The 24,033-nt window shown below is 46.5% G+C and overlaps 1 protein-coding gene across 1 annotated transcript in view; it reads right to left on the bottom strand.

Annotated features, from left to right (window-relative positions):
- USP11 (ubiquitin specific peptidase 11) overlaps positions 1-24,033 on the bottom strand; it is a 2,050,211-nt gene that overhangs the window by 1,811,179 nt on the left and 214,999 nt on the right. The window contains exon 2 of the mRNA XM_069647415.1: positions 10,306-10,415. Coding sequence (XP_069503516.1) covers positions 10,306-10,415 — 110 coding nt within the window. The remainder of the gene's footprint in view (positions 1-10,305; positions 10,416-24,033) is intronic.

Raw genomic sequence — 24,033 nt, 5'->3', positions numbered from 1 at the left:
GTGAATCTAAGCAGATACAACCATCAGAAATGCTTTTACGGTAAGTAATGCATTGTCTTCTGATGTTTGTTAATCTGCTTAGAATCACATGCTGTGCATAGACTAGCGAGCAGTACCCGGAGTTGGAGGTGGGTTGTGAGAAGGAACAGTAGAGAAAAGATGTCTTAATACTGCTTGTCCCACCTGGGAATCAGATCTAGAGTGAGCATCTAGACAGTAGTGTTTTGTAAAGGTGTGTACAGAACTCCAGGTTGCTGCTTTGCAAATGGACTCAAGGGGAACGTTTGTAATGAATGCTATGGATGCCCCAGTGCCTTGAGTAGAGTGTGCTCTTGGCTTGAAGGGTAGTTCTCTCTTAGCAAGAGAGAAACAGAGAGTGATGCATTGAACAATCCATCTAGATATAGTGGACTTTGAGACTGCATCTCCTTCTCTTCCTGCTGCCACCGAGACAAAGAACTGATTAGACTTTCTCAGTGGCCTAGTTCTTTCCATATAAAACATGACAGCTCTGCGCACATCGAGTGTATGCAGGCTTTTTTCTCCCAAATTGGAAGGGTTTTGAAAGAACGTTGGTAGTTCTATTGACTGGTCGACATGGAATTTCGATATGAATTTCGGTGCAAACCTTGGGTGTGTGCGTAGAACCACCTTAACTTTGTGAACTGTTACGAAGGGGTCTAGAATAGAAAGAGCCTGTAGTTCACTTACTCTCCTAATGGAGGTGATTGCTATTAGGAAAGCAGTCTTAAGGGTGAGGTCCTTAAGAGTTGCCTTGTGCATGGGTTCAAAGGGTGAGCCCCTGAGCCTAGTAAGTACCACATTAAGGTCCCAGCCGGGAGCTGGGTTTGCTATCGGAGGGTGTATTCTCTTTACCCCCTCCATGAAGGCTTTGATAACTGGGACTTTCCACCATGACACCTTAGGTTGAGAGGTGGTGTATGCAGAAAGTGCCGCTAGATGGACTTTAATAGAATTGAACACTAGACCTGAGTCCAGTAAATGGGTCAGGTAAAGGACAATTTGTGTGGGAGAGCAGTGGACTGGGTTGATGCTCTTACCTCTACACCAGATGACAAATCTCTTCCACTTGCTAGAATAGCAGTGGTGAGTGTTGGGTTTTCTAGCTTCTTTGAGAATGTCCATGCATCTCTGACGGAGTTGTAAATGGCCAAATTCTATGACCTCAGGAGCCAGGCTGCCAAGTTCATGTTCTGTGGGCATGGGTGTAGTGTCTTGCCCTTGTCCTGTGACAGCAAGTTGTACGGGCAGGGCAGTTTCACTGGTGGGGACAGGGACATATCCATCAGGTGCGCAAACCATGGTTGGCGGGCCCACATCGGGGCTATCAGTATCATGGTGACTGGTTCCTGGTGCATCTTGTGCACTATCTTGTTCAGCAGAGGAGTCGGGGGGGGGGGGGGGGGGCCTGACCATGTTATCCAGAGACCGTTCCCCTTGGAGCAGTTCTGTGGGTATCTGGAGACGTAATCTAGGCATTGTGAGTTCTCCAGAGTTGCGAACAGGTCTATTTCTGGGAAGCCCCATTGTGTGAAGACGATGTCTTCGTGTAACCGCCATTCGTACTCTGAGGGCAGAGGGAAGTCTCTGCTGAGTTCATCTGCTAGCAGATTGAGTTCCCCTGGTACATGTTGTGACAATAGGAACATGTGTATGAGAGCCCACTTCTAGATGTTCTGGGACAGCTTGGACAGTCCTGGAGAGTGAGTGCCCCATTGCTTGTTGAGGTAGTACATGGCTGTGGTGCTGTCCGTGAGGACCATCACTGTCTTCCCGTGTAGGTGTGTCTGGAAGGCTTTTAGTGCCTTGAACACCACAAGTAGCTCTAATAAGTTTATGTGCTTGGAAGCTACGCTCGGAGTCCAGACTCCGTGAGCAGTCTGATGGGATAGGTGAGGCCCCCATCCTGTGAGGGATGCGTCTGTGGTTAGAGTGGCTTCCACTGCGGGGGTGGCGAATGGTTTCCCTATTACCAGGTTTTCCTTCGACCACCACCGTAGCGAGAGAACCAAGGCCTGCGAGACCACCACTAGATCGTCCCATTGTCCGCTGGCCTGACACCACTGGCTGTTGAGCCACTCTTGCATTGGGCGCAGGCGCGCGTGAGGTACCAAATAAATACATGACGCCATCATTCCTAGCAAGCGCATTGCTTTGCGTACCGTCACCTCTCGACCGGCCACATATTGAGGGATCTGAAACAGCATATTTTGGACCCTCTCGGAGGGGAAGACGAGGCCGTCCTTCGTTCGAATTAGAGTCCCTAGGAATTGTTTGATTTGGCTGGGGTCTAAGCTGGACTTCTTCTCGTTGATGAAGCCCAGTTGGAACAAAAGGTCTACTGTCTTCTGGGTGTTTGAGAAGCATGTCTCGTAGGACTCCCCTGTTATGAGCCAATCGTCGAGGTAAGGGTATACCGGTATGGACAACCTGCGCAGGTGGGCCACTGCCACTGCCAGTACCAGTACCTTCGTGAATACCCTCGGTGCAGACGCTATGCCGAAGGGTAGCACTCTGAACTGGTAGTGTTTGCCCTCTATCATGAACCTGAGGTATTTTCTGTGCGCTGGCAACATCAAAATATGTAAGTATGCATCTTTCATGTCTAGTGTTGTCATGTAGTCCCCCTGAGATAGCAGGGGAATTACCTCCTGTAATGTTACCATACAAAATTTTTGTGGTTTTACAAATTTGTTCGCTGGGCGCAGATCTAGTACAGGGCGCATGGTTAGGTCCTTTTTGGGTACAAGGAAGTACACTGAATAAATACCTTCCATTACCTGAGATAGGGGCACGACCTCTATTGCTCCTTTCTGTAGTAGCTGTTCTACTTCTTGCAGGAGGATGACGAGGTGTTCTGGTGACAGGCATCGTCCCCTTGGAGGTCTGTAGGTGGGGGAACGATTGAACTCTATACAGTGCCCGTGGGCTACAGTTGACAATACCCACCGGTCTGATGTTATTCCCTCCCATGCTGAAAGGAACGATGGTATCCGGCGCCCAACCGGAGACGCATGGGAGGGGACCCGAACCTTCGGGTCATTTGGTGTTACTTGCCGGGGTGCCTCTGGGGCTGGAGCCCCGGCCTCTGCCCTTGCCACGGCGTTGTCCTCTTTGGTTATACTGGTTACTGGTACCCTGATTAGAGGGCCAGTTGCCCGCAGTGTAATGCTGTTGCTGCTGTTGGCGTTGGCCACGAAAAAAAGCGCTTGTTGCCAAATCCCCGCCTGTTTGGAGGCTTTGAGATTTAGTCTAAGGTCTTTATGGTGTCGAATTCTTTCTTCGCATTTTCCAGTGCATCATCCACTGCCCTTCCAAAGAGATTTGACTCTTCTATTGGCTTATTAATGAGTGACGCCTGCGTTTCTGCCTTGAAACCGGAATTGCGAAGCCAGACGTGACGCTTCAGCAGAATTCCCTGCACCAAAGAACGGCCAGCGGTTTGACGCATCAAGAGTGTTCTTAATGATGCTCTGGTTAACCAGAGCTCCATCTGTAACTGTAGCCAATAAGAATAAGTGAGTTCTTAGAGGTTCAGGGGCTTCTTCGATGTCCTGCTTAAGCTTTCCCCATTGAGCATCAGCATAGCTTGCCAACAATGTATTATTATTGGCAATCCTAATTGAAAACGCTGCCGAGGCGGAAATTCTTTTGCCCAAGGCATAAAACTTTTTCCCTGCTTTATCTGGGGGTGCCTCGCTGGTTGACAGTGGAACCCCAGCCCTCTTCCTTGTGTTAGTGACCACTAACGAGTCCCGGACTGAGTGACCCCTGATATATAATGGGTCTGACAGAGGGTGAGAACAATTTCTCGATTCTTGGGTTGACCCCTCTTACCAGCGCGGGGGTGGACAGCGATGGGGTGAGTCGCCTCTTAACCGAGGCGAGGATAGGAATAGTTTGACTAGTGGGAGGTTTTTCTTTAATCCTTTCGACGAAATCAGTATCTGGGGTGACCTCCCCAGTTTCAACTTCAAAATGCGCTGCTGCCTTCCTCAGTAGCGCATTGAAGGTGGGCTGATCGTCTACTGAGATGGGTTCCTGACCGGTGTGGTCTGAGGAGAAGAAATATCTATAATGTCGGGGGTCTGTAGACCCTGATGGCGACTGGCAGGGCTGTAAGCCACCTTCACCTGGGTCCTCCTCGTAGCCCTCCTCACCTATGTCAGTGTCATCATGAAAACCGTCTCCCTCTTGTTGGTCTTCATTATTCACAAACTCATCCACTTCCTGGAAGTGAGTCCTCTTCAGTGAGGTCGTAAGAGTTCATGTCTTCCTGTAGGGGTGTTAATGAGCTTCGGGTATTTAGCCCATGGCCCCTCCTGGAGGACCTCCCTTGGCCTCTTAGGTGTCCTATTTTCTGGGATGGCCATGAACCTGTCTAGCTTGTCCATACATCACTGGAACCTTTCTACAGTCCAGTAAGGTAGGCCAGAGTGGTCTGGGAGTGAAAAGGGAGTTCCCTCTCCCTGTAGTTGCTTAGTTCTCTCCCATAGCGTCGAAGATGGAGTCCCTTCGCCTTCTGAGAAACCCTCTCGCTGGCTAGGGTCTTCTGTCGACGGTGGGAGCTGTCCCAGCCTACCCTCCGGCGTCCTCAGCGTTTCTTTGGCCTTGTGAGCGGTTTTCAACGTGTCATTCGCCATCCGTCTCTGGCCGTCTTTAGAAGCTATACGCGCGAGGCTTTCGGCGATCAGCTTCTCCGTCGAGGGATCGCCCGCCGTCGCGCTAGACAATGCCGAGTCTTTACTGGCAACGTATGCACTCTTGCGAGGCGTGTCGCCTGAGGATTTGGCGTTAGCGCCCTTATTTAAAGAAAGCCCAGTCGCACAAGCGGTGGTGGGGAGGGCTTGCGACCCTTACGGTCGGCGGAAGACGCTGGTGGACCAGACGCCTCAGTTGACGCTATGGCTGCCTTCGTCTTCGACACATGTGTGCCGTGGGGTATGTGCTTATGTGTTTTTCTGTGTTCGTCCTTGTTGCTGGGGTGTTCATCCCCATAAGCAGGGCTTGAGCCGGGCTTGTCGGGGCCGGGGACGGACGACGAGGAGCGGGAACGCTCCTTCAAGAGGTCTACAACCTCTGTTGCCGAGGCCGTGTAATCACTGTCCTCGTCACATTCGGCGGCAGCTGGCGAGGAGTCAGACCTAGACATCGCATAGGCTGCCCACCTTTTGACCCTCCGGTCCTTTAAAGTTTTGTGTTTAAGTAACTTACAGGCCGCACAGCCGTCCTCTTTGTGATCGAGGGGCAAGCAACGGTTACACCGTTTGTGCTTGTCCTTCCAGGTAAACTTGCCCTTGCAACGCAGGCAAAACCTAAAGGGCGTCCTCTCCATACCTGAGGGCATGAAATGTGATTACGACCTCGAAAGAGAGGGAGGGGAAAGAGAAAGGCATTCTCAGAGTGTTAAAGAAATGACCAACAACCCCACTCTCCCTGCTGTGTTAGGCCGGCAAGGCCCGGCCACGTGTTCGGCAGCGCCGAAGGATCTCCTCCGCTCGTCCCTACGTCGAAGATCTTGCTCGGCGGAGAACAGCTTGGCATCTACGTCGAGGGAGGGATCTATGTGGTAGTTAATAATAAAACGACCAAGGGTCGAGGAAATGATTTCGCAATGTCTCTCGAGGAACTCCGCATAAAGGCGACCAATAACTAGGCGGAAAAAAACAATCTGAGGGACTTCGACGCGTGAGGGGTTGTGGGTACACTGCACGTCACTATAGGGATAGTGTTACAGATGCGCCTTGTCGACGTCCCCTTTTCGACTACGAAAAACAAAATGCAATACTCTGCAGTGACCACTGGATGTCAGACTATGCACAGCATGTGATTCTAAGCAGATTAACAAACATCAGAAACACTGTTACACACCTTCAAGTTGGAAGACGTGTGGAGAACGATGCATCTGCAGGACCGGGTGTACTCTCGCTATAATGCCCCTACAGACCTCTATACAAGATTAGATTATATGATGGTGGGTTGTGAATTGTTAGGGGAGGTTGTAGGTGCGGAATCTAAAGCGAGGGTCCTCTCGGACCATGCTCCTCTAATTGTCACATGGCAAGCTCTCCCCCTGAAGGCCAGTATTCCAACGTGGCGATTCAGAGTTGAGGCACTTAGGGATATGGGGTTTCCGGAACATCTAAGGAAGGAGGTGAAGGAGTATTTCCGACATAATACTGGTAGTGTCAATTCAGCGGGTACAGAGTAGTGTTGAGGGGCGTGGCCATATCACAATCTAAAGGAATGCAAGATGATATTTTACGGTAATTACGAGGAGTGGAAGATAGACTGGAGAATATAGCACAAACCGGAGACAGGTCTCCAGCAGAAGCAAGGAAGTGGCGCAATTACAAGAAACATTGGGGTAGATTGAGCAATTTAAGATACAGGAGGTACATTGACAGACAACATGCACAAGGAGACAAGCCAGGGCGATTGTTAGCCTGGCTCTATAAAAGTGAGAATAAGCGAGAACCCATTAGAGCAGTAGCGAGGAAAAATTGATAACTACATGAGACGCAGGAAGGATTAAACAATTGTTTTTAAGAATATTACAAGCAATTATATGAGGAGACCTCAGGGTGTGATATATAGCAGAGATACAAGAAGCACTGAGATTCCAGCCTAGGCTTAGCACGGAAGACCGAGACCTATTAGAGATTCCGATTACGATACATGAGTTGGAAGACGTGATTAATGAGTTGCCGATGGGCCAAGTCCCAGGGGCAGACGGGCTCCCCAACAAATTTTATCAAGAATATAAGACTGCTATCCTAACAACACTGTTGTAAATGCTCAATGAATTGCTGAAAACTGGCAGATTGCCCGGAACCAAAAGAGTTGAATGTCCCCCCCCCTCTTAAAACCAAATAAGCTAGACAGATTGTGGCTCCTATAGGCCCCTCTCGTTATTGAACCAAGATGGGAAGATACTTACAGCGGTGATGGCACTCAGGCCGCTTATAGCCAAGCTTATACATTCAGACCAGACAGGATACGTCCCACAGAGGAATATTAGTAGTAATTTGTGTAGATTGCATCATGTGATAGACTGCACTCAAGGGGATACGCAACAGTTTGTGGTGGCATCGCTAGATGCAGTCAAGGCGTTTGACTCGGTCCGATGGCCTTGGCTACTGGCAGTACTGGAAGGGTTTGGTATGGGACAGACATTAAATGGGTGAGACTGCTGTACAGTGAACCAGTGGCTGGGGTTCAACGGTAACGACAATTTCAGAACAATGGCAGTTAAGTAAAGGTACAAGACAGGGGTGTCCGTGGTCTCTGATGCTATTTATATTGGTGTTGGAGCCGCTGGCCATCTATTTGCGAGAGGAGTATGGGGAGGCTGGGATAGAGACACCAGGAGGATGACATTTGATATCATTGTACGCAGATGATATTTTACTCTACTTGCAACACCCAGAAACAAATTTGCAATATATTTTAGACGTGGTGGAGCACTAGCAGCCTTATCGGGCATAACGATTATCCCGCAAAAGTCGAGTGTTTCCGTTAGGGGAATAGATTGGGAAGCCGGTGCAAAATCTGGCAATTCATTTGGAACTGGATACGTTTCGCTATTTGGGAGTGAACATTTACCATGATCCTCAGAGCATGCACAGAAACACTGTAAAAGCACTGAACGCGATTGAAAAGTCCATATCCTTTTGGGCAAGGCTATTATCTATGATGGAACGGGCAGCGCTGCTGAAAATGGTGGTACTCCCAAGACTCCTTCACTAATGTTCCGTGTGCAATAATGTTCCGTTTGCAATACCAAGATCGTTTTTTTAATAAGCTGCATAGCATATGTAGGGACTTCTTGTGGGGCAACTCAAGATGTAGGGTGACACTTTGGAAACTCCAGAATGGTTATGACTTTGGGGGGCTAAAGCTACCCAATTTTGAGGTGTATTTTGTTGCTAGCTAGTTGCAATTTGTAGCCAAATGGCTGGCAGATTAACAAACACGAGTCACGACTGTTACCGGAAACAGGTGCATGGTTTTACCTGAAAGGAGTTATATGGATGATGCACTCTCGCACAGTCCGCTTAACCAGCTTGATGAGATTGGGGTGTGTAATGTGGCGTAGAGCCTGTCAATTGATAGAAGTCACACCATATTCCCTGCAGATCCCGCTGGTGGCATTGTAGGGAGTGAGTGACGAATTGAGGTTAAATGCCAGGAAATACTGGGAACCTAATGGAGTAGTGACGGTTGGTGACTTAGTTAAGGAGGGGGAGCCTAAAGAATTTGGGGATTGATGGAGGAAGATGGTGTGCACCCAGGTCAGCACCTCACACTCCCGTCTACTACGGTAATAACAATACAATAGTAATGTCCAGAGTGAGGAAGGAGTTGGAACACACGAAACACCAATGGGAGGCAGATCTGAAGGAACCAATGTCGGACACTATGTGGAATAGAGCTATGGAGGACCACAATGTGTCTAGGAACACTAGGCTCCAGCAGATCCAACTGTACATAACCCACAGAGCGTATTTAAACCCGAACAGAATAGCAAAGTTTGGCCAGGCAGCGATAATTGCCTGAAATGTGGGGAGGTGAATGCGGATTTGATCATATGTTCTGGGCCTGTATAGGAACTGGCAGATTTTGGTAAGAGGTGGCCCAACCAGTGGCGAAAGCAGATATCACCTTAGATACCAGATCCCCCGCCCCCCTGGCATGTTTATTAGGGGGTTTTACAAGACCCAAGAGAGCCAAACATTTGAGTAAACTGGAAGATCTAGCATATATATTAACAAAACATCAGATAGCGATGGGAAGACCTTTGGTATGGATATGGTGGAAGGATCTGCTAAAGTGGGCGAATCTGGAACTATAGCAAGAAGCAGTGGATAGGGCCTTGGACCAGGGAGAGGGAGGGGTGGAAGCTTGGAGACAGTTGATTGAGGATTTGGTTACTTCCACGATAGAAGTTGGAGCATGAGAGCAAAGTCCCATACAGTAAAATACAGACGTAGGAGTGGCTAGGTGAATGAACAATGACGTGGTGGAATTATGTGATGTCATGTAGGTCTGGGTAGGGGTGAGGGGAGTTGGGGCGTATTAGGGGACAAACAGATGACGATGTTAATGTAACATGGCGTATATTGTGACAATGTCTGTAAATTGTTGGTTTATATTGTAAAAATAAAATTTTTTAAAAAACTATATCACCACCGGTTTTCTCAGACACCGCCTAACATTTAATGAGATTGAGCACTTGCCTCTTCGCTATCGTATCAACACTGGCATGCCTTTAAGTATTTCTAGTTCCAGTAAACTAGGGTTTTCATTGATCAGACAATGCTGTACTCTTAGGCCCACAACGCTCTTGTTCTACGTGAGGAAAGAATGATCTATTGAGGTACATGGCATACCTTTACTATATTAGGCATCAGGAGTGCACACTCCCCTCCAATGTTACACGTTTTCTATGTGAGGGAAGCATCTACAGCAGAGAACAATTCCTTATCTGTTCTCTACGTGGATATCTTCTACCTTTGCGTTACCTTGTACTGATCCACTACACCTGCTCTACATGACACTTTGCATTGCTGTTACCCTGATTCATTGCTTGTGATAGGGAAGCCTGAAGGGCTCCTATTCAAGTTGACCTGTTCTGTGTGAGTGAAGTGTTAAACGGCTTATGCTGCGGTTGTAATTATTCTTTGCATGCAGGGAAAGCTCACAGTGTTAGTATGCATCTGTTCCATTTTTTTCTGCTGCACCCTGCTTTATCTTTTAATTGGGAAGAAAACATACTTTTCTGTTATATGCAGCATAATTAATTCCTGCATGATTTCCATACAGTTATCTTTTTGCATGCGTGTGCTGGATGTCACACGAGATTTACTCTTGTGAAGGAAAAACACTTTACTCCCTCGAAATCACATTTACTCAAAGTTTAAAAATAGGGAGTAAAATACTCCCACCTCAAAATATTATCTGGAACACTGACAGTTATCAGAGGTTACAAATCCCATATATGGCTAAGCCACTAGTCATACCACGTATTCAATCAGTTTAATTTATTTGGATGATAGAACCTCAGATTGCCAAAATGCTTTCTATATGCATCTTCCACTTATGGTCAACACTGCAGGCACCAGATGCCTGAAGTTGAAGTAGACAGACATAGCACTTCCCATGTAATTAATTTTTGGCTGATGGAGGCATACACTTTAGTGCTCAACTAAAACCAAATGAATACAGGCATGCTATTTGAGCTACTATGGATAACACCTGCTAGTAAATGCCCCCATTGCTTACCATCAAAGAGTTCTACATTGTTAATGTGCCCGGGGAAGGTGCTGGAGTTCTGATCACCAGAGTCCACATACGTCTTCCATTGCTGGTACCACCGGAAATCCAACAGATACCTGTATGGAGCAAATGGAAAAAAACATGTCAACAGTAGAAGGGCTTATTCTTTCGAGAATGGTGCAGGGAATGACAGCCAATAGAGAAGCTAATAGTCATTAAAATCCCAAAGCATTCCCATTTACCCAATTCAAGTTTAACTGTCTGCAAAGAGCACAGCTGCCAAAATACTCAACTTAGGCCATTGCAAAACAGTGAGGGGCTTTGATGAGGTCTTCATCCTTTCTGCAGGCAAAGGTTGTTGCCCTCAAATTCCCCATTCCATCGCATCCTGCCTATCTATAGAATCTGCTGCAACTTTGGGTTAAATTCATCAGAACGGATGCCATTGCATGTTCCTAGACCAACTCCATCTGGGAAAAGGTCTACATATTATATTGATTTATACCACACACTGCCACCATCCAAGGGCAGTCTCCATGTGGCTTTACAAGAGAGCGGGTCTGGGTGTGTTAGTGGGGACTAGAATGATAGTATCAGAACGAGCAGGAACTGGCATCAGAGTGTTTTTTTTGCTTGTGGGAGTTTTTTCGGGTGGCCCCTGTGTTGTAACCGTATGGGTAGGACTCGGTGCCTCGGTTGTGTGCTAGTGTTGGTGTGTGTCGTGTGATGTTGGGTGGACTGTGCACACTGGTTAGCTGTATCCATAAGGGGTCCAGCGTTGCAGATGACTGCTAGGTGTATGAATGGGTTTATAGTGGTAGGACCGAAAACAAAGCAGACAAAAGTTTCTAATCAAAAGGATGGAAAGTAAAAGTTTCGACATCTGCTAGAAAACATGTAAAAAGTCATTAAGTTGAAAAAAAAAGTATTGAACGTTAAACCACATCGTACTTGAAAACCCAATCGATAAAGGGTTAACAATATATAGGAACGACGAGTAAAGAACCTTGTGTAGACAGCATATACACAGGTGACAGGTGAAAACAAACTGTCAGTGCATGAGAGAAAGGGAATAAGGAAACACCAGCTGACACGAAGATCGTATTACGTGACTGAAATCATCAGGTAAGCAAAACAAATTAAACTAATGAAATAAGAATATAAAACCCATATTAGAGTCACGAAACCAGAAATAACCAGAACTTTCGCTATTTCAGATACATGATGAGTGCCACAATTGAAAATGTTCAATCCCAAATGGGAGGAAATCAACTGGTGTACGGAGGCTAAACATATAATGGCGAAATTACATGTAAAGAATCAATTTATTGGAAATGTACCGAGTACCGCAAATTAAAATGTACAGGAAGAGCCATTCCATAAGGAGAAAATATAAGATGTACAGGACAGCACAAGCATATGCCTGATAATACAGCGATATTGATTAAAGAGACAATAAATGAAATTTAAAAAAATGCGGAAACAAATCGAAATGAGGCAAGTGGCTCAATAGTCAACAGGACATGTGGAAAAATACCGCTGCATGTAGCATTAATAGACGAAAACAGCAAAAAGAAAACCTGCCGATGGCACCACATAACTATACTGACATAAATGTACCAGAGATATTACAAAAAACTGAAAATGGGGAACTGTTTCTGTTTGCGACATTGGAAATTAAAGAGGAAAAAATATTAATTTTTACTGCCATTACCAATTTGGCACATTTAGGAAATTCGACAATATGGCATGGAGATGCAACATTTAAGTCATGTCCGGAACCGTTTGTCCAATTTTATAGCATACATGGTACTATTAGTGGAACAGTAATACCGTTAGTGTATGCGTTAATGCCAGGCAAAACAGAGGAACTATACAGAAGTGTATTTGCGAAAAATAAAAAGCTAGACCAGATAAAATACCAAATACAATAGTAATGGACTTTGAACAGGGTCAATTAAAAGGTTTTAAAACAATATACCCAGAAACACATATACAAGGATATTTTTTTCATTTTGGACAAACCGGTCAAAAATTCAAAAGCTAGGCCTACAATGGAAATAAATTTAAGACAGTGATTTTGAACACCAGATAAAACAAATATTTGCATTAGCAGTTGTACAGGAAGACAAAGTAATTACGTATTATGAAACACTAATTGCCACTACATACTTTACAATAAATGAAGATGAATTAGCAGATGGGTTAGATTACTTGGAAAACACCTGGATAGGGCAATTTACAAGGAAAGGTACAAGGAGGAGAGCCAAATATCCCATTTCGGTATGGAACTGTTACCGAACGGTGAAGGAAAACTGGCCAAGAACAAACAATATTCGAGAGATGGCACAGCAAAATAAACAAGCAATTCAATGTAAATAGCCCAAATTTGTGGCATTTCATAAAACAACTTAAAATGGAGCAAACAGCACGGGAAATTAAAATCGCACCGACTATTTCTCTTGAAAATACTCAAATGGAAAAAATACAGAGACTATGAAGAACGAATAACGAGTGTAGTAAACAATTTCGAAACAATGGAATCAATGAACTATTTAGAAGCGTCATCATATAACTTGAAATGTTAAAAATGAATAAGTAAAAACTCAACAAAAGCACCGATTCTGCAATCTGAAAAATGTTCCAAATGAAAAACTCGGCCAAAGAATCCAAGAAATCCATAAGGAACCAATCCAAGTAATCAGGAATCCATAATCCAAATCAAATATCCATCCAAGAGTAGAAATAAAAACCATTCCAGGAGAGAAAAAAAAAAAAAAAAAAAAGGAAACCCATGCAGAAGTATCCGAGTAGTAATCAGGAATCCATAATACAAGTTAAAAATCCATCCAGGCGTAGAAAAAAATCCATTCCACGATAACAAAACAATCCAAAAAGCCACATCCGAAGAAAAAAAAAACGCTCCAATTGTTTTAAAAAAACGAATCCATAAAAATGTTTAAAAACCAGAGCATTAGCATAGGAACCCGACCGAACAAACAAGAACTCGCAAAATGGCATCCACGCATGAATGCGTAAACACCCGTCAGACTAGAAACAAACGAAAACAAAACTTGAAAACTGATCCAATAACGCCATCTACTGTTCAAAAAGTATAACAGTTAGAAAAAGTTATAAATGGTTATGATGTAAAATATATATTTTTTTAAAAATTGCATTTAAAAATATATGAATATTAACTGTAAAAATAACATACATTTTACAGTTTATATTCATATATACATACTAATTTATTATACAAAGTTACATTAGAAAACATTAAAAATAAATGCATTATTAAAAATACCAATAAGTGTCTGTATTATTAGATATAATGTTTGAAAATGATTCTCACAAATGACCATTCGAAACTAAGGTTATTAGAAACAATGTATCCGCAACTATTGTAGTCAACCCTTTTGTATTCAAACTAATGGCTGGACACCGTATGAATGTCTATTGTGTTGGTGGATTTATGGACTACGTGCCGGGGGGTTCCATCTAGATTTGCTTCCAGAGCCTGAGAGATGGTAGGGTGTGGGCCTTTGATTCTTGGTGTGTTTATATGTGGTGTGGCTAGCCCCTAGTCAAGTGCAGGGGCATTGGTTATGTTGGGGGAGCATGAAGGGGGTGGATGGGTTAGTCGGTTGGTTTTGGTGTAGCCTCTGGTTGGAGTCGTCGGTTGCCGCTTAATGGTATCAACCCACGTTCTTGGTTGTGGTTCACTGGCCCATCCTGCCTCCTCTCTCGGTGAGGGGGCCGACTTCCCTGCGGCTTATGCTGGCAGGTGAACGATTGTACGTAGTGTGTTCCTGGTTACTCGTCCAGATTAGTCTTGGCCGTTGGGTGTGTACCTGCTGTCCGGTCAGTTGCTGAAAGGGTTGGAGTTATAAAGAGAGGGGGAGGTGCTCAGTCGGGCGGTTCTAGTTATGGGTGGGCAGGTAGAGGTGGCCCTAGTTGTGGGTGGGCAGGTTTGGGCGATGCTTGGGGCTTAATGGTTTACCTGTCTTAAGTTTCCTTGGAGCTTAATTGAGCGTGGGTATTATACCTAAATCTGTCCGTTGGGTGGGCGGCCTTCTCTTAGTTGATCCCGCTAGTTGTTGGTCATGGTGTCGGGGTGGGCTGGAGGTGAGGGTGGTGCCATTTTCTGGTCCTCTAAGCTATTGTCGTTATATGTGACAGTGTCCCTTAGTGTATTTCTTTTGCGGTTATTGTCTGGTGAATAACCAGGGTTTGAGGTTTTTCCTGAAGCCAATGTCTTCTGTGGTTTTAATTTCTTTGGACATAGTGTTCCAAAGGTTGGCAATTAGACGCGAGAATGCAGTTCCTCAGAATTTCTATTTTCGTATTGTTTAGTCTCAAATTTGTAGGTTGTGGCCTGATCGTAGGCACCTTCGTGGCTGGTAGCAGTTGATCTGGGCTTGGAGGAATTCAGTTCCATGTATGTTTACTTTTTTTGTGCGATGCAGTGCGCTTTGAATTTTTTTTTTTTTTACTGGTGGCCAGTGTAGGCTTTTCAGGGCTGGTGTCATGTGGTATCTTCCGTTTAATCTTAGTAAAATCATGGCTGCGGTGTTTTGCACCCTTTGTAGTTTCTTGGTGAGTCTCTGTCCGGCATTCCTAGGTAGAGGATGTTTGCGTAGTCAATTCTTCTAAGTATCAGGGATATGTTTGTGAGGGTTCTGTGAGGAAAGGAGCAGTATGGGATTGGTCTTAGGAGGTAGAAGCATTTTCCGGTGATTGTATCGATTTACGGTTCCAGAGATAGTCTGTCATCGAGGAGTATTCCTAGGTTATTTACTAAGTTGGAAGTCTCTGGTTGCGTTCCCATGCCTGCCTGCCAGTCCAGCTGTGGGTTGTATCAATTTCTGTGGGCAAAAGCATTATTTCTGTTTTTGCCAGGTTCAGTTTGCAGTTGTTCGTTGTCAAACAGTTGTAGATGTCTGTGAGGCAGTTGAGGCAGGTATTTGTTTCCTGGGCTGTGGTTGGCTCCACCATCAGTGGTGTGTCATCTGCATAGTTGTAGGCGGTTAGTCCGTGGGTTCAAATGATTTTCATCAGAGAGCACTTGGTAGATGTTAAAAAGCAGGGGATAGAGGCTGGATCCCTGTGGAACTCTGCAGGAGATATTTTTGGTGTTTGCGATGAACTGTGTTAAGTAGGTTCTTTTGGTTCGGTTTGTGAGGAATGAGGTAAGCCACCTTAGTGGCAATTCCTGTGTGCCACATTGTCTTTTTATTAGTGTGGCTTGGCTGACTGTCAAAACCCACAAATATGTCCAATAGTATGAGGGCGGATTGCGCATCATCTACATTTATTTTCAGGTCGTTGCATATCGATAGGTGCACTGATTTTGTTCCCTTCATTGGTCTGAAGCCAACTTGTGACCGGTCGAGCACTCCGTTTGTTTCGACGTATTAGGATCTTGTACACATGGTTTTCCAGTATCATCACTGGGTAGGGCAAGTTGGGTATCAGTCTGTAGTTGCTCAGGTCTTCTGCGCCTTCTGATTTTTAATTTTTACTAATGGTTTGATGTATAGTGATAGGAAGCTGGTCGGTACGATTCCTTTTTCAAGCGATAGGTACATTAGGTTCCGGAAGTGTGTCGCTGGGGTTCTGTTGATCTTAGGTGGTTGGTGATGCTGTGACAAATTGCTTCTGATGGGGTGGCAGATTTCTAGCAGAATGATTTATTTTAAAATTATCTGATTCTAGAGAGGTCTTTGTGGCTTGTTTGCCGATGAAAATCTTGCGACGTAGTAGGTTTTCTTTTTGCTTGGAGTACTGTTGATTTGTATAGTCTTAGCTGTCGTTGACATTCTATTTTGTTCAGTCGTTTGCACTGTTCTCTCCATGTTTCAATTTTGGGTTTCTTTTTTTTTCTTTTTAGTTCTTTCACTTCTGTGAATCATTTTGTGGCCAGTTTTTTGGTGTGGCTTTGAAAGGTTTTACTGGTGCCAGGTGGTCTAGGGCCTCAGTGATGCAGATGTTGAGTGCGTTTTGCACTGCATCTGGGGTTGTTTTGGTGGGTTCTGTGGTACTATGTAGGGTCGAGTCTAGTAGGTTTGTTAAGGCCTCCAGGTCTAGGTTCCTCAAGTTTCTTTTCTTGCTGGCATGGAGTATTTCCTTTCCGGCCAGTAGGAGGGTTTGGAGTGTGATGTAAATGAAATCAGGTAGTGGTAGCTCCATAGCATCAATGTGGGTGACACAGATGTGCATAGTCTATGGAAGATTGTGTCCAGCGTTGTGGGTGGTCCATTAACTATTTGCTTAAGTGCAGTGTTTTCAGGAGTGTGCAGAGAGTTTGCTGTGGTTTTGTTTTCTTTTTTGAACCAGATGTTGTAGTCCCCCAGTACAACCAGGTTGTAGTGGTAGGTTCATAGTATGGTAGCAGAGTCTGCTAGTTCTGTCGTGAAGTTGGGATTGTAGGATGGTGGTCTGTAGACCAGGAGGAACACTGATTGTTTGGTCGTTGAGTTCAATCTTGATTATGGATTCAGCCTTCTACGTTGGCTGAGTGCAGTTGCTCGGATGTTCTTTGTGTAAGATTGCGATTCTGCCCCCTCTTCCGTTTTCTCTGCTGGCATGTATTAATTTGAAATTGTGCTGTGCTGCTTCATTCGCGCTGGCTTTGTTACTGTCAGATAAACAGGTTCCTGTAAGAAAAAGCACGTCCATGCGTCCTTTGCTCAGTAGGTCATGGATTTCTGTTGAGTGTTTTTGACGGGGATCCAACGTTGAGGAGTCTGCAGTGTAGTTTGATTTTCCTTGTGTGTTTGTTCCATTATCAGTTTGGTTCAGTGTGTCGTCGGGTGGGTTTCCGTTGCCGGCGGTCCTCTCCTGGTTGTGCCTGTTGGGAGTTCTTTGGTGGTCGGTCTCTTCGTTTAATAGTCCGATTAGGTTGATTGCAGGGTTGTTTGGTTTCGGTTTGTTACGGCTGGTGGGATGTGTTGGTGCCCGTCCTTTGTTCCAGTCTTTGGTGTTGGATTCAAGTTTGTCCCCGATTCTTGATGAAGCATTGTTCATGGTGATCTCCGGGTTGGGGTGGTTCATTGTCATGCTGCGTTTGGCATCCTGGTGGGATCTGTATTTGTTTCGCTTCTTGCATGCGGGTTTGTTGCTGGTAGTCTGTCTTTATTTACAAAGAGGTAGCCAGCAATGTAGTCTGTCTTTACTCTGTTCTTTGTATGTATCCTCAGGACGTTTGGCCTCTTCTTCACCTAGTTTTTTGGAGTTCTGAGATCTTGCTGCTCGGCACGTTCCTGTGCAGCCGAGGCTTTCTTTTTATTTATGTTGTCCATTCTAGCTTTTGTTTTTCTTGTGACGAGCAATGGTGTTTAAGTTGTGTGTTGGATTACTTTAAGCAGTAGTTCTCTTTGGAGTGGTTTTGTTCCTGGTCCCTGGGGCTAATTTGTGGTTGGATGTTGCTTGTAGTTCATCAGGTTGTGGAACCAGGGGTTGTTAATCCTCATGGTTTGGTCGTTTACCTCTTTTCCTTTGTGGCCGTGTGTGGTTTTGGTGTACTTTTCGGGGAATAGAGTGGTCCTTTGGTTGTTGCTGTAGGGTCAGTCACCTCTGTCCTGCTCCTAGACTTTGGAGTTGGTCAGTCGCCCAGTGCTGTTCCGGCTAACTTTGGGCTGTTGAGAGTTTTGCACTGGTTCAGGTGAGTAACAGTTAAACACCTCCGAGTGGGGCTAACTAGGGCAGTGGGTTTTGGGTTGGCCAAGGGACGTACAGTTTGATGGTTCTGCAGGCAGGATGGGGAACAACTATGTGACTGGCTATTCATTGCAGTGAACGTGACCTTGTGGTTCGAATATAGCAGTGGAGGGACGACTACTAGAAATGGGACAGTGGAAGGATGGCAACCTCTGGGGTGGGACACAGCAATGGAGGGGAACCCCTAGAATTGGAACACAGTGCTGTGGTTGGAGGGCGGCGTTAGGGACACACCAGAGATAGAAGGCGTCGAAATTGGAGATATAACATTTAATGCAGGACACCTAGATTTGGGATGCATAGGAGAAGGGAGAAAACTCTAAACTGGAGACAACAGTAAAATCAACACCTCCTATGAAACAGCTTTGAGCTCAGGAGACGCACTACACATCAAACCTCAACAAACCTTTCCTTAGTTCAATGGTGTACGATTTGACAATCCAGCAGGCTTCAAAGGTGTGAGCAAGGTTCTATATTTTGAAACTTTGGATTTCAGCACATTCCATTGTTAACAATAAAAGCTGCTGAAAACAGTTCAAGGAAAGAAAATAGATTTACCAGAAACGACCAAGCGTGTGGTCTCCAAAAACACCAAGTTAGCAACACAGTTAGTTGAACAGTGAGGGGACTGCTGTGGATAAGGGATGGGAGGGGGCAGTGGCTGCTTTACCAGAGGGAGAGGAGGAATGATGGAGGACTGAAAGAAGGAGTTTGAAAGTTCACATTCAACTATAGCCACCCAAGTATGAATGTGAAAGGCATGCAAAAAGTCGCAACCAAATGGGCATATCTCATGTGGAGCGTTCCAGAGCCAAAGAAACTATAGGGAGCAACAATGGATAAGGAGAAGTGCTCATATGGCTCAACAGTGTAAACTGCCGTAGCAGTCCCAGGTTACAAGGGGAGCACACTGTTCAGTATGTCCCATGCATTGAGGAAGATACATACATTGCAAGATAATACAGGGCCCTCATAATAAGGAGAAAGCCCAATGCACATCTGCAAATGGTCAGGCAAGTTCAACTACTGATTGCAGAGGAATAAAAAAGTGTTATTCATCTTTCGCCATTATCTCAAGCCCAAAGGATTCGGAGAGGTGGAGAGGAGGGTGAGCTACAGAACAGGGATACAGATAGCCTTTTTAGTTATTGCCCTATTCCAGCTGCCCTGGTGAGGCTGCCCAAAGAAAGAAACTAGAAAAAAGGGGCTCTTGTCACAAGGACTTCCACATGGTCGACTATGGGGCTGCATGCCAAGGTCTATGGCACTATGTGGTGCACGGACCTTCCAGGGCCTGGCCCCATCGGCTCAATTCCTCATTGGGTGCAGTCAAACAAAAAATTAGGGTGTGTTGCACTACCTTTTTTTGGGGAACCCATAATGCTTCTTCATGGCCAATCAGTGGTGTTGGTCTGTGGGGCATTGTAAGGCACTCCACTCATCTGGAGGTCCACCAGATGTTGAGGTACAGCCTGTCTTAAATACACAGGAGATGAATCTGTTTATAAGTCAGGTTGGCATCTTGCAATGTTTACCTAGGAGTGTCTACGAGTCTATCACAGGTAACAAAAACGTGTTTATGCAACAACTACTAATAAGAGGATGCATGCATTCACTGCACTTTCAGCAAAGCATTTCCATGCGTTAACAAAGAGCTGCTCACCCCAAGCAAAAATCTGATTCACTGTATTTCTACAACCACACCAGAATGGGAAAATGTTGGCTCAATTTACTGTATTAATACATCAAGAGTAGGAAAGGTCTCCAAAACTCCCACTCCAGAAAATAGATATTAAGCCAGCTCCATCCATTCATGGACATTCTCTATTCAAGCCATTAATCGGGTTACTCACCGTAGTGACCACCTTACTCCTAGTCCATAGTCCCCTTTCCTCCATAGTTATGGGACATCTCTCTGTCCTGTGGGACGGGACCAGAGCACTTTGTAAAAAGCATCCAAAGATTTTGCAAAAATGTGTCCTTCCTCTCTTTCTTGCACATCGCCCATCAGTCCTTTTCTATCGCCAGGTCCAAGACCTATTAGCAATAACAGAGGAACCTTATTAGAGGGGACGGCAGGCAGGCGTATGGAGGAAAGGCGACTATGGACTAGGAGTATGGTGGTCACTACGGTGAGTAACCTGATTATACTCCTACGTCCCGTCCCCTTTCCTCCATACTCATGGGAGATTCCCAAGCACTCCTTACAGGAACTACGGGTGAATGGAAATACTCCATACTGAAAAAGGTTCTTCAGCACACCCTGACCAAACCGAGCATCAGCTCTTGAGCTCATGTCAAGACAATAATGCTTACAAAAAGCAGACGGGAGGCCCAAGTAGCTGCCCTAGCGATGGACTCCCAGGGGACATATTTCTGAAAAGCAACCGCGGCTGCCTTGCCCCGCACCAGGTGAGCATGAATACCCTTAGGAGGCGTCAGCCCTTGGACGGTGAAAGACTCCGTAATGCAGGCAGCGATCCACCGAGAAATAGTCGCATTGGATGCCTGATCACCCTGAGGGTTACCGAAGGTCACAAACAGTTGAGAACTCCTAAGCTCAGAGGTTCTGTCCATATGGAACCTAAGAGCCCTTCTGACATCGAGACAATGGAGAACCCTTTCAGCCTCTGAGGTAGGGTTCGGAAAAAATACCGGCAGGGAGATCGACTGATTCAGATGGAACTCAGATACCACCTTCGGCAGGAAAGCAGGATTTGTCCGTAGGACTGCCTCATCCTTGTGAAAAACCAAAAAGGGGTGCTCCACTGACAAGGCCTGGAGCTCACTCACCCGCCTTGCTGACGTAAAGGCGAACAAAAAGGACACTTTCCAGGATAGGTACTTGAGGTACACTGTGGCCATTGGTTCAAAAGGCTTATGGCACAACGCCGTCAGGACATTTAGATCCCACGACAGGTGCAGACTATGAATTGGAGAATAGAGGGGTGTCAAGCCTGCAAAATGCCTCTTAACCACTGGATTACACAGAGTAAGAGCATTGGTCCGTAGAAAGGCAAGCGGAAACCGCTGAAAGGCAAGTTCTGCATGACAGAACGTGGACACCCAACTCTGCTAAGAAGGATACAAAGGACAGCATCGTGTCAATTGTAGCCCTCCTTGGGTCCAACTTCTTGTTTAAACACCAATGACAGAACCTGAGCCATTTGTTTCTGTACTGGGATCTAGTTGAGGGTTTCCTGGCTGGCTGGATAATACGCATGTTATCCGCAGACAAGTTAAGATATTCTAAAGACTTGAACTCGGGCACCATGCCACCAAGCTGAGCGATTGTGGGGAGGGATGCCACACCTTCTGTTCCCCCTGATGAAGATCGGGGGTCACCGGTAACCTGATCGGCGGATACACCGACAGGTGTTGAAGTTCTGAGAACCAAAACCTGGCCGGCCACCACGGGGCTATGAGTAGAAGGGAACAGTTCACCGAGTTCTTCAACTTGCAAACTGCTCGGTGAACTAGAGGCAGGAAGGCGTAAGCTCTCATGTTGTGCCATGGAATCTCGAGAGCATCCCCCAGAGAGGAGGCTCCCAGCCCCCCCTCTAGGGGCATACTGAGGAAGCTTCTTGTTTACCGCCGTAGCGAAGAGGTCCACTTCCGGTGTGCCCCAACGCTGTAAAATCCACAAGAGGACCTCTGCCTTCAACTCCCACTCATAGTTGACCACTGTCCGCCGGCTGAGAGCATCCGCTGTGACATTCAGCTGGCCCGGGATGTGCACTGCAAGCAGCCAAACACCATGACGTACAGCCCACTCAAATCTGGATGGACAGGTCCACGAGAGGGGGAGAACTGGTTCCCCCTCGTTTGTTGATGTAATACATCGACACCACATTGTCCATGCTATGCGTACCACTTTATTGGCAATGATCGGTCTGAACGCCTTGAGCGCTAGGAAGATCGCCAGAAGCTCCAGATGATTTATGTGGAGTAGCTTGTCCTGAGGCGATCCGAGACCTGAAGAAGATCCAACGTGGTACCCCACCCCAGAAGGGAGGGGTCCATCGTGATCGTCACCGTAGGGGCTGGGTCCTGGAACCCCGCACACACCAACAGGTATCTGAGAGATGACCACCATTCCGGGTCTACTCTCATGGAAGCCAAAATCATTATCGGCTTGGAATCCGGGTCCACAGCCTGACGCCAAGAACTCCGAAGATCCATCTGAGTCCGCTTCATCTTGAGACGAGCAAGAGGAAGAGCCAACACGCACGAGGCCATGAGGCCCAGAAGCCTCTGGAACCACCAGGCCGACATGCTCTCCGACTGCGCAAACATCTGACACGTGGCCAACAGATCCGACATTCTGTCCCCTGTCAGGTACACTCTGCAGTCGATCGTGTTCCAGCGAAAACCCAGGAAAATCAAGTCCTGTAAGACCGTCATAGAAAATTTCCGCCAGTTCACCGACAGCCCAAGATGGAACAGGAGCTGAAGGAGAGACTGAAGATTGCACGTGGCTTTCAACGGGCAAGGACTGCTAAGAGCCAGTCGTCCAAATACGTATACACATGGATACCCTGCAGATGGGGATAGGCCGCAATCACAGACATCTTTGTGAAGACACGCAGCGCAGAGCTGAGGCCAAAGGAAGCACTCGAAACTGGAAGTGCTCCTCTCCCAAAGGGAAAGATATCTCCTGTGTGGATTCCAAATCAGAACATGCATGTACGCATCTTGAAGATCCACCACGCTGATCCAATCACCCATCTGCAAGGAAGACCGTATCTGGCCGGGCGTGATAATCTTGAATTTCTCATGGGGTAGGAAAAGATTATACTGGGAAAGGTCTAGGATGGTGCGCAGGCCAGCCTGGATTGGTTTGAGCACCGTAAACAGCCGGGAGTAGAAGCCCTCCCCTCGCTCCCCGAGGGGAACAGGTTCTACAGCTCTGAGGTCCAGAAGTTTCTGAACCTCGGCTTTCAGGGAGGGCGATACAGACAGCTGAAAAGGAGGGTTGAAGAGTGGGGTAGGGATAAGCGGAAGCACGCCCGAGCGACTGACAAGACCCACCTGTCTTCGGTGATGGTCTTCCAGGCCTCCCAATGAGACGCAATGCGTCCTCCCACCGGGGTCTCGTGCGAGCGCGGAGAAACCTCATTTTGTAGGTTTTTCAGTGGTGTTGCCACCTGAACCTGAGGAGGCGGCTGAGGAGCGGGAGAAAAACAGTCAGTTGTTGCCTCCGGCGGTTATTCCCCAAAGGGGTATCCATTCTGTGAGATTTCCGGTCTAGGAAGCCCCTAAAACCAGAGGAGGGCCAACTTTGCGACAACGACCTCTGGGTTTTAAACAGAGTTTTAACAAGGACCGACAAGGACTTAGCTGTCCGAGTGCTATCCTTCGTCTTGGTCAGCTCTACATCTGTTGTAGAATGAAAGAGCCCCTTACCATCAAACGGAAGGTCCAACACCTTGTCCTGTACTTCGTTTGAAAATTTGGTGGCATGCAGCCACGTCTGTCGTGAGGTACCAACCCCCAGCATAAGACGCCAAGCCGAGGTGTTTACGTGATGAGCCGCAGCCTCCAGGAGATCCTGGGCCAAGACCCTGGCGTCGGATAATCCCGCTTTAAAGTCTTCCAGCTTCTCGACAGGGATGAACTCCTCAAACTCCGACAGACCTTTCCACATCCGCATATTAGCCCCCGCTAACACCAGTTCGGCATTTTCCTGCCGGAGCTGCAAGGCAGAGTTAGTGAAAATCTTCCGCCCAAGGGAGTCATGGAGCTTATCCTCCTTTCCCAGAACCTGAGTAGCTGTCGTAGAAGAGGATGCTGCAGGACTGGACTGTAAAGTGGCCGCAGCCACCACCATGGAGGAGGGGGCCGGGCAAGACAACTGGGCCACCTCTTCCGAAGAATGCAGCCTGTATCGCGCGTCAATTTTTTTATTGACGAAAAGTCCAGAGTGTGGCTTTTCCCAGACCCTGCGGACCTTGGCCAGAACTTCCTTCTGCAAGAACAGGCCGGTACGCTCCAAAGGAGACAGGGTGAACG

The sequence above is a fragment of the Ambystoma mexicanum genome, chromosome 2q, assembly GCF_040938575.1.
Source record: "Ambystoma mexicanum isolate Mex_15411 chromosome 2q, UKY_AmexF1_1, whole genome shotgun sequence".
NCBI classification, from domain to species: Eukaryota; Metazoa; Chordata; class Amphibia; order Caudata; family Ambystomatidae; genus Ambystoma; species Ambystoma mexicanum.
The sequence above is the reverse complement of the archived record's forward strand: the minus strand, read 5'-3'. Positions and strand labels throughout refer to the sequence as shown.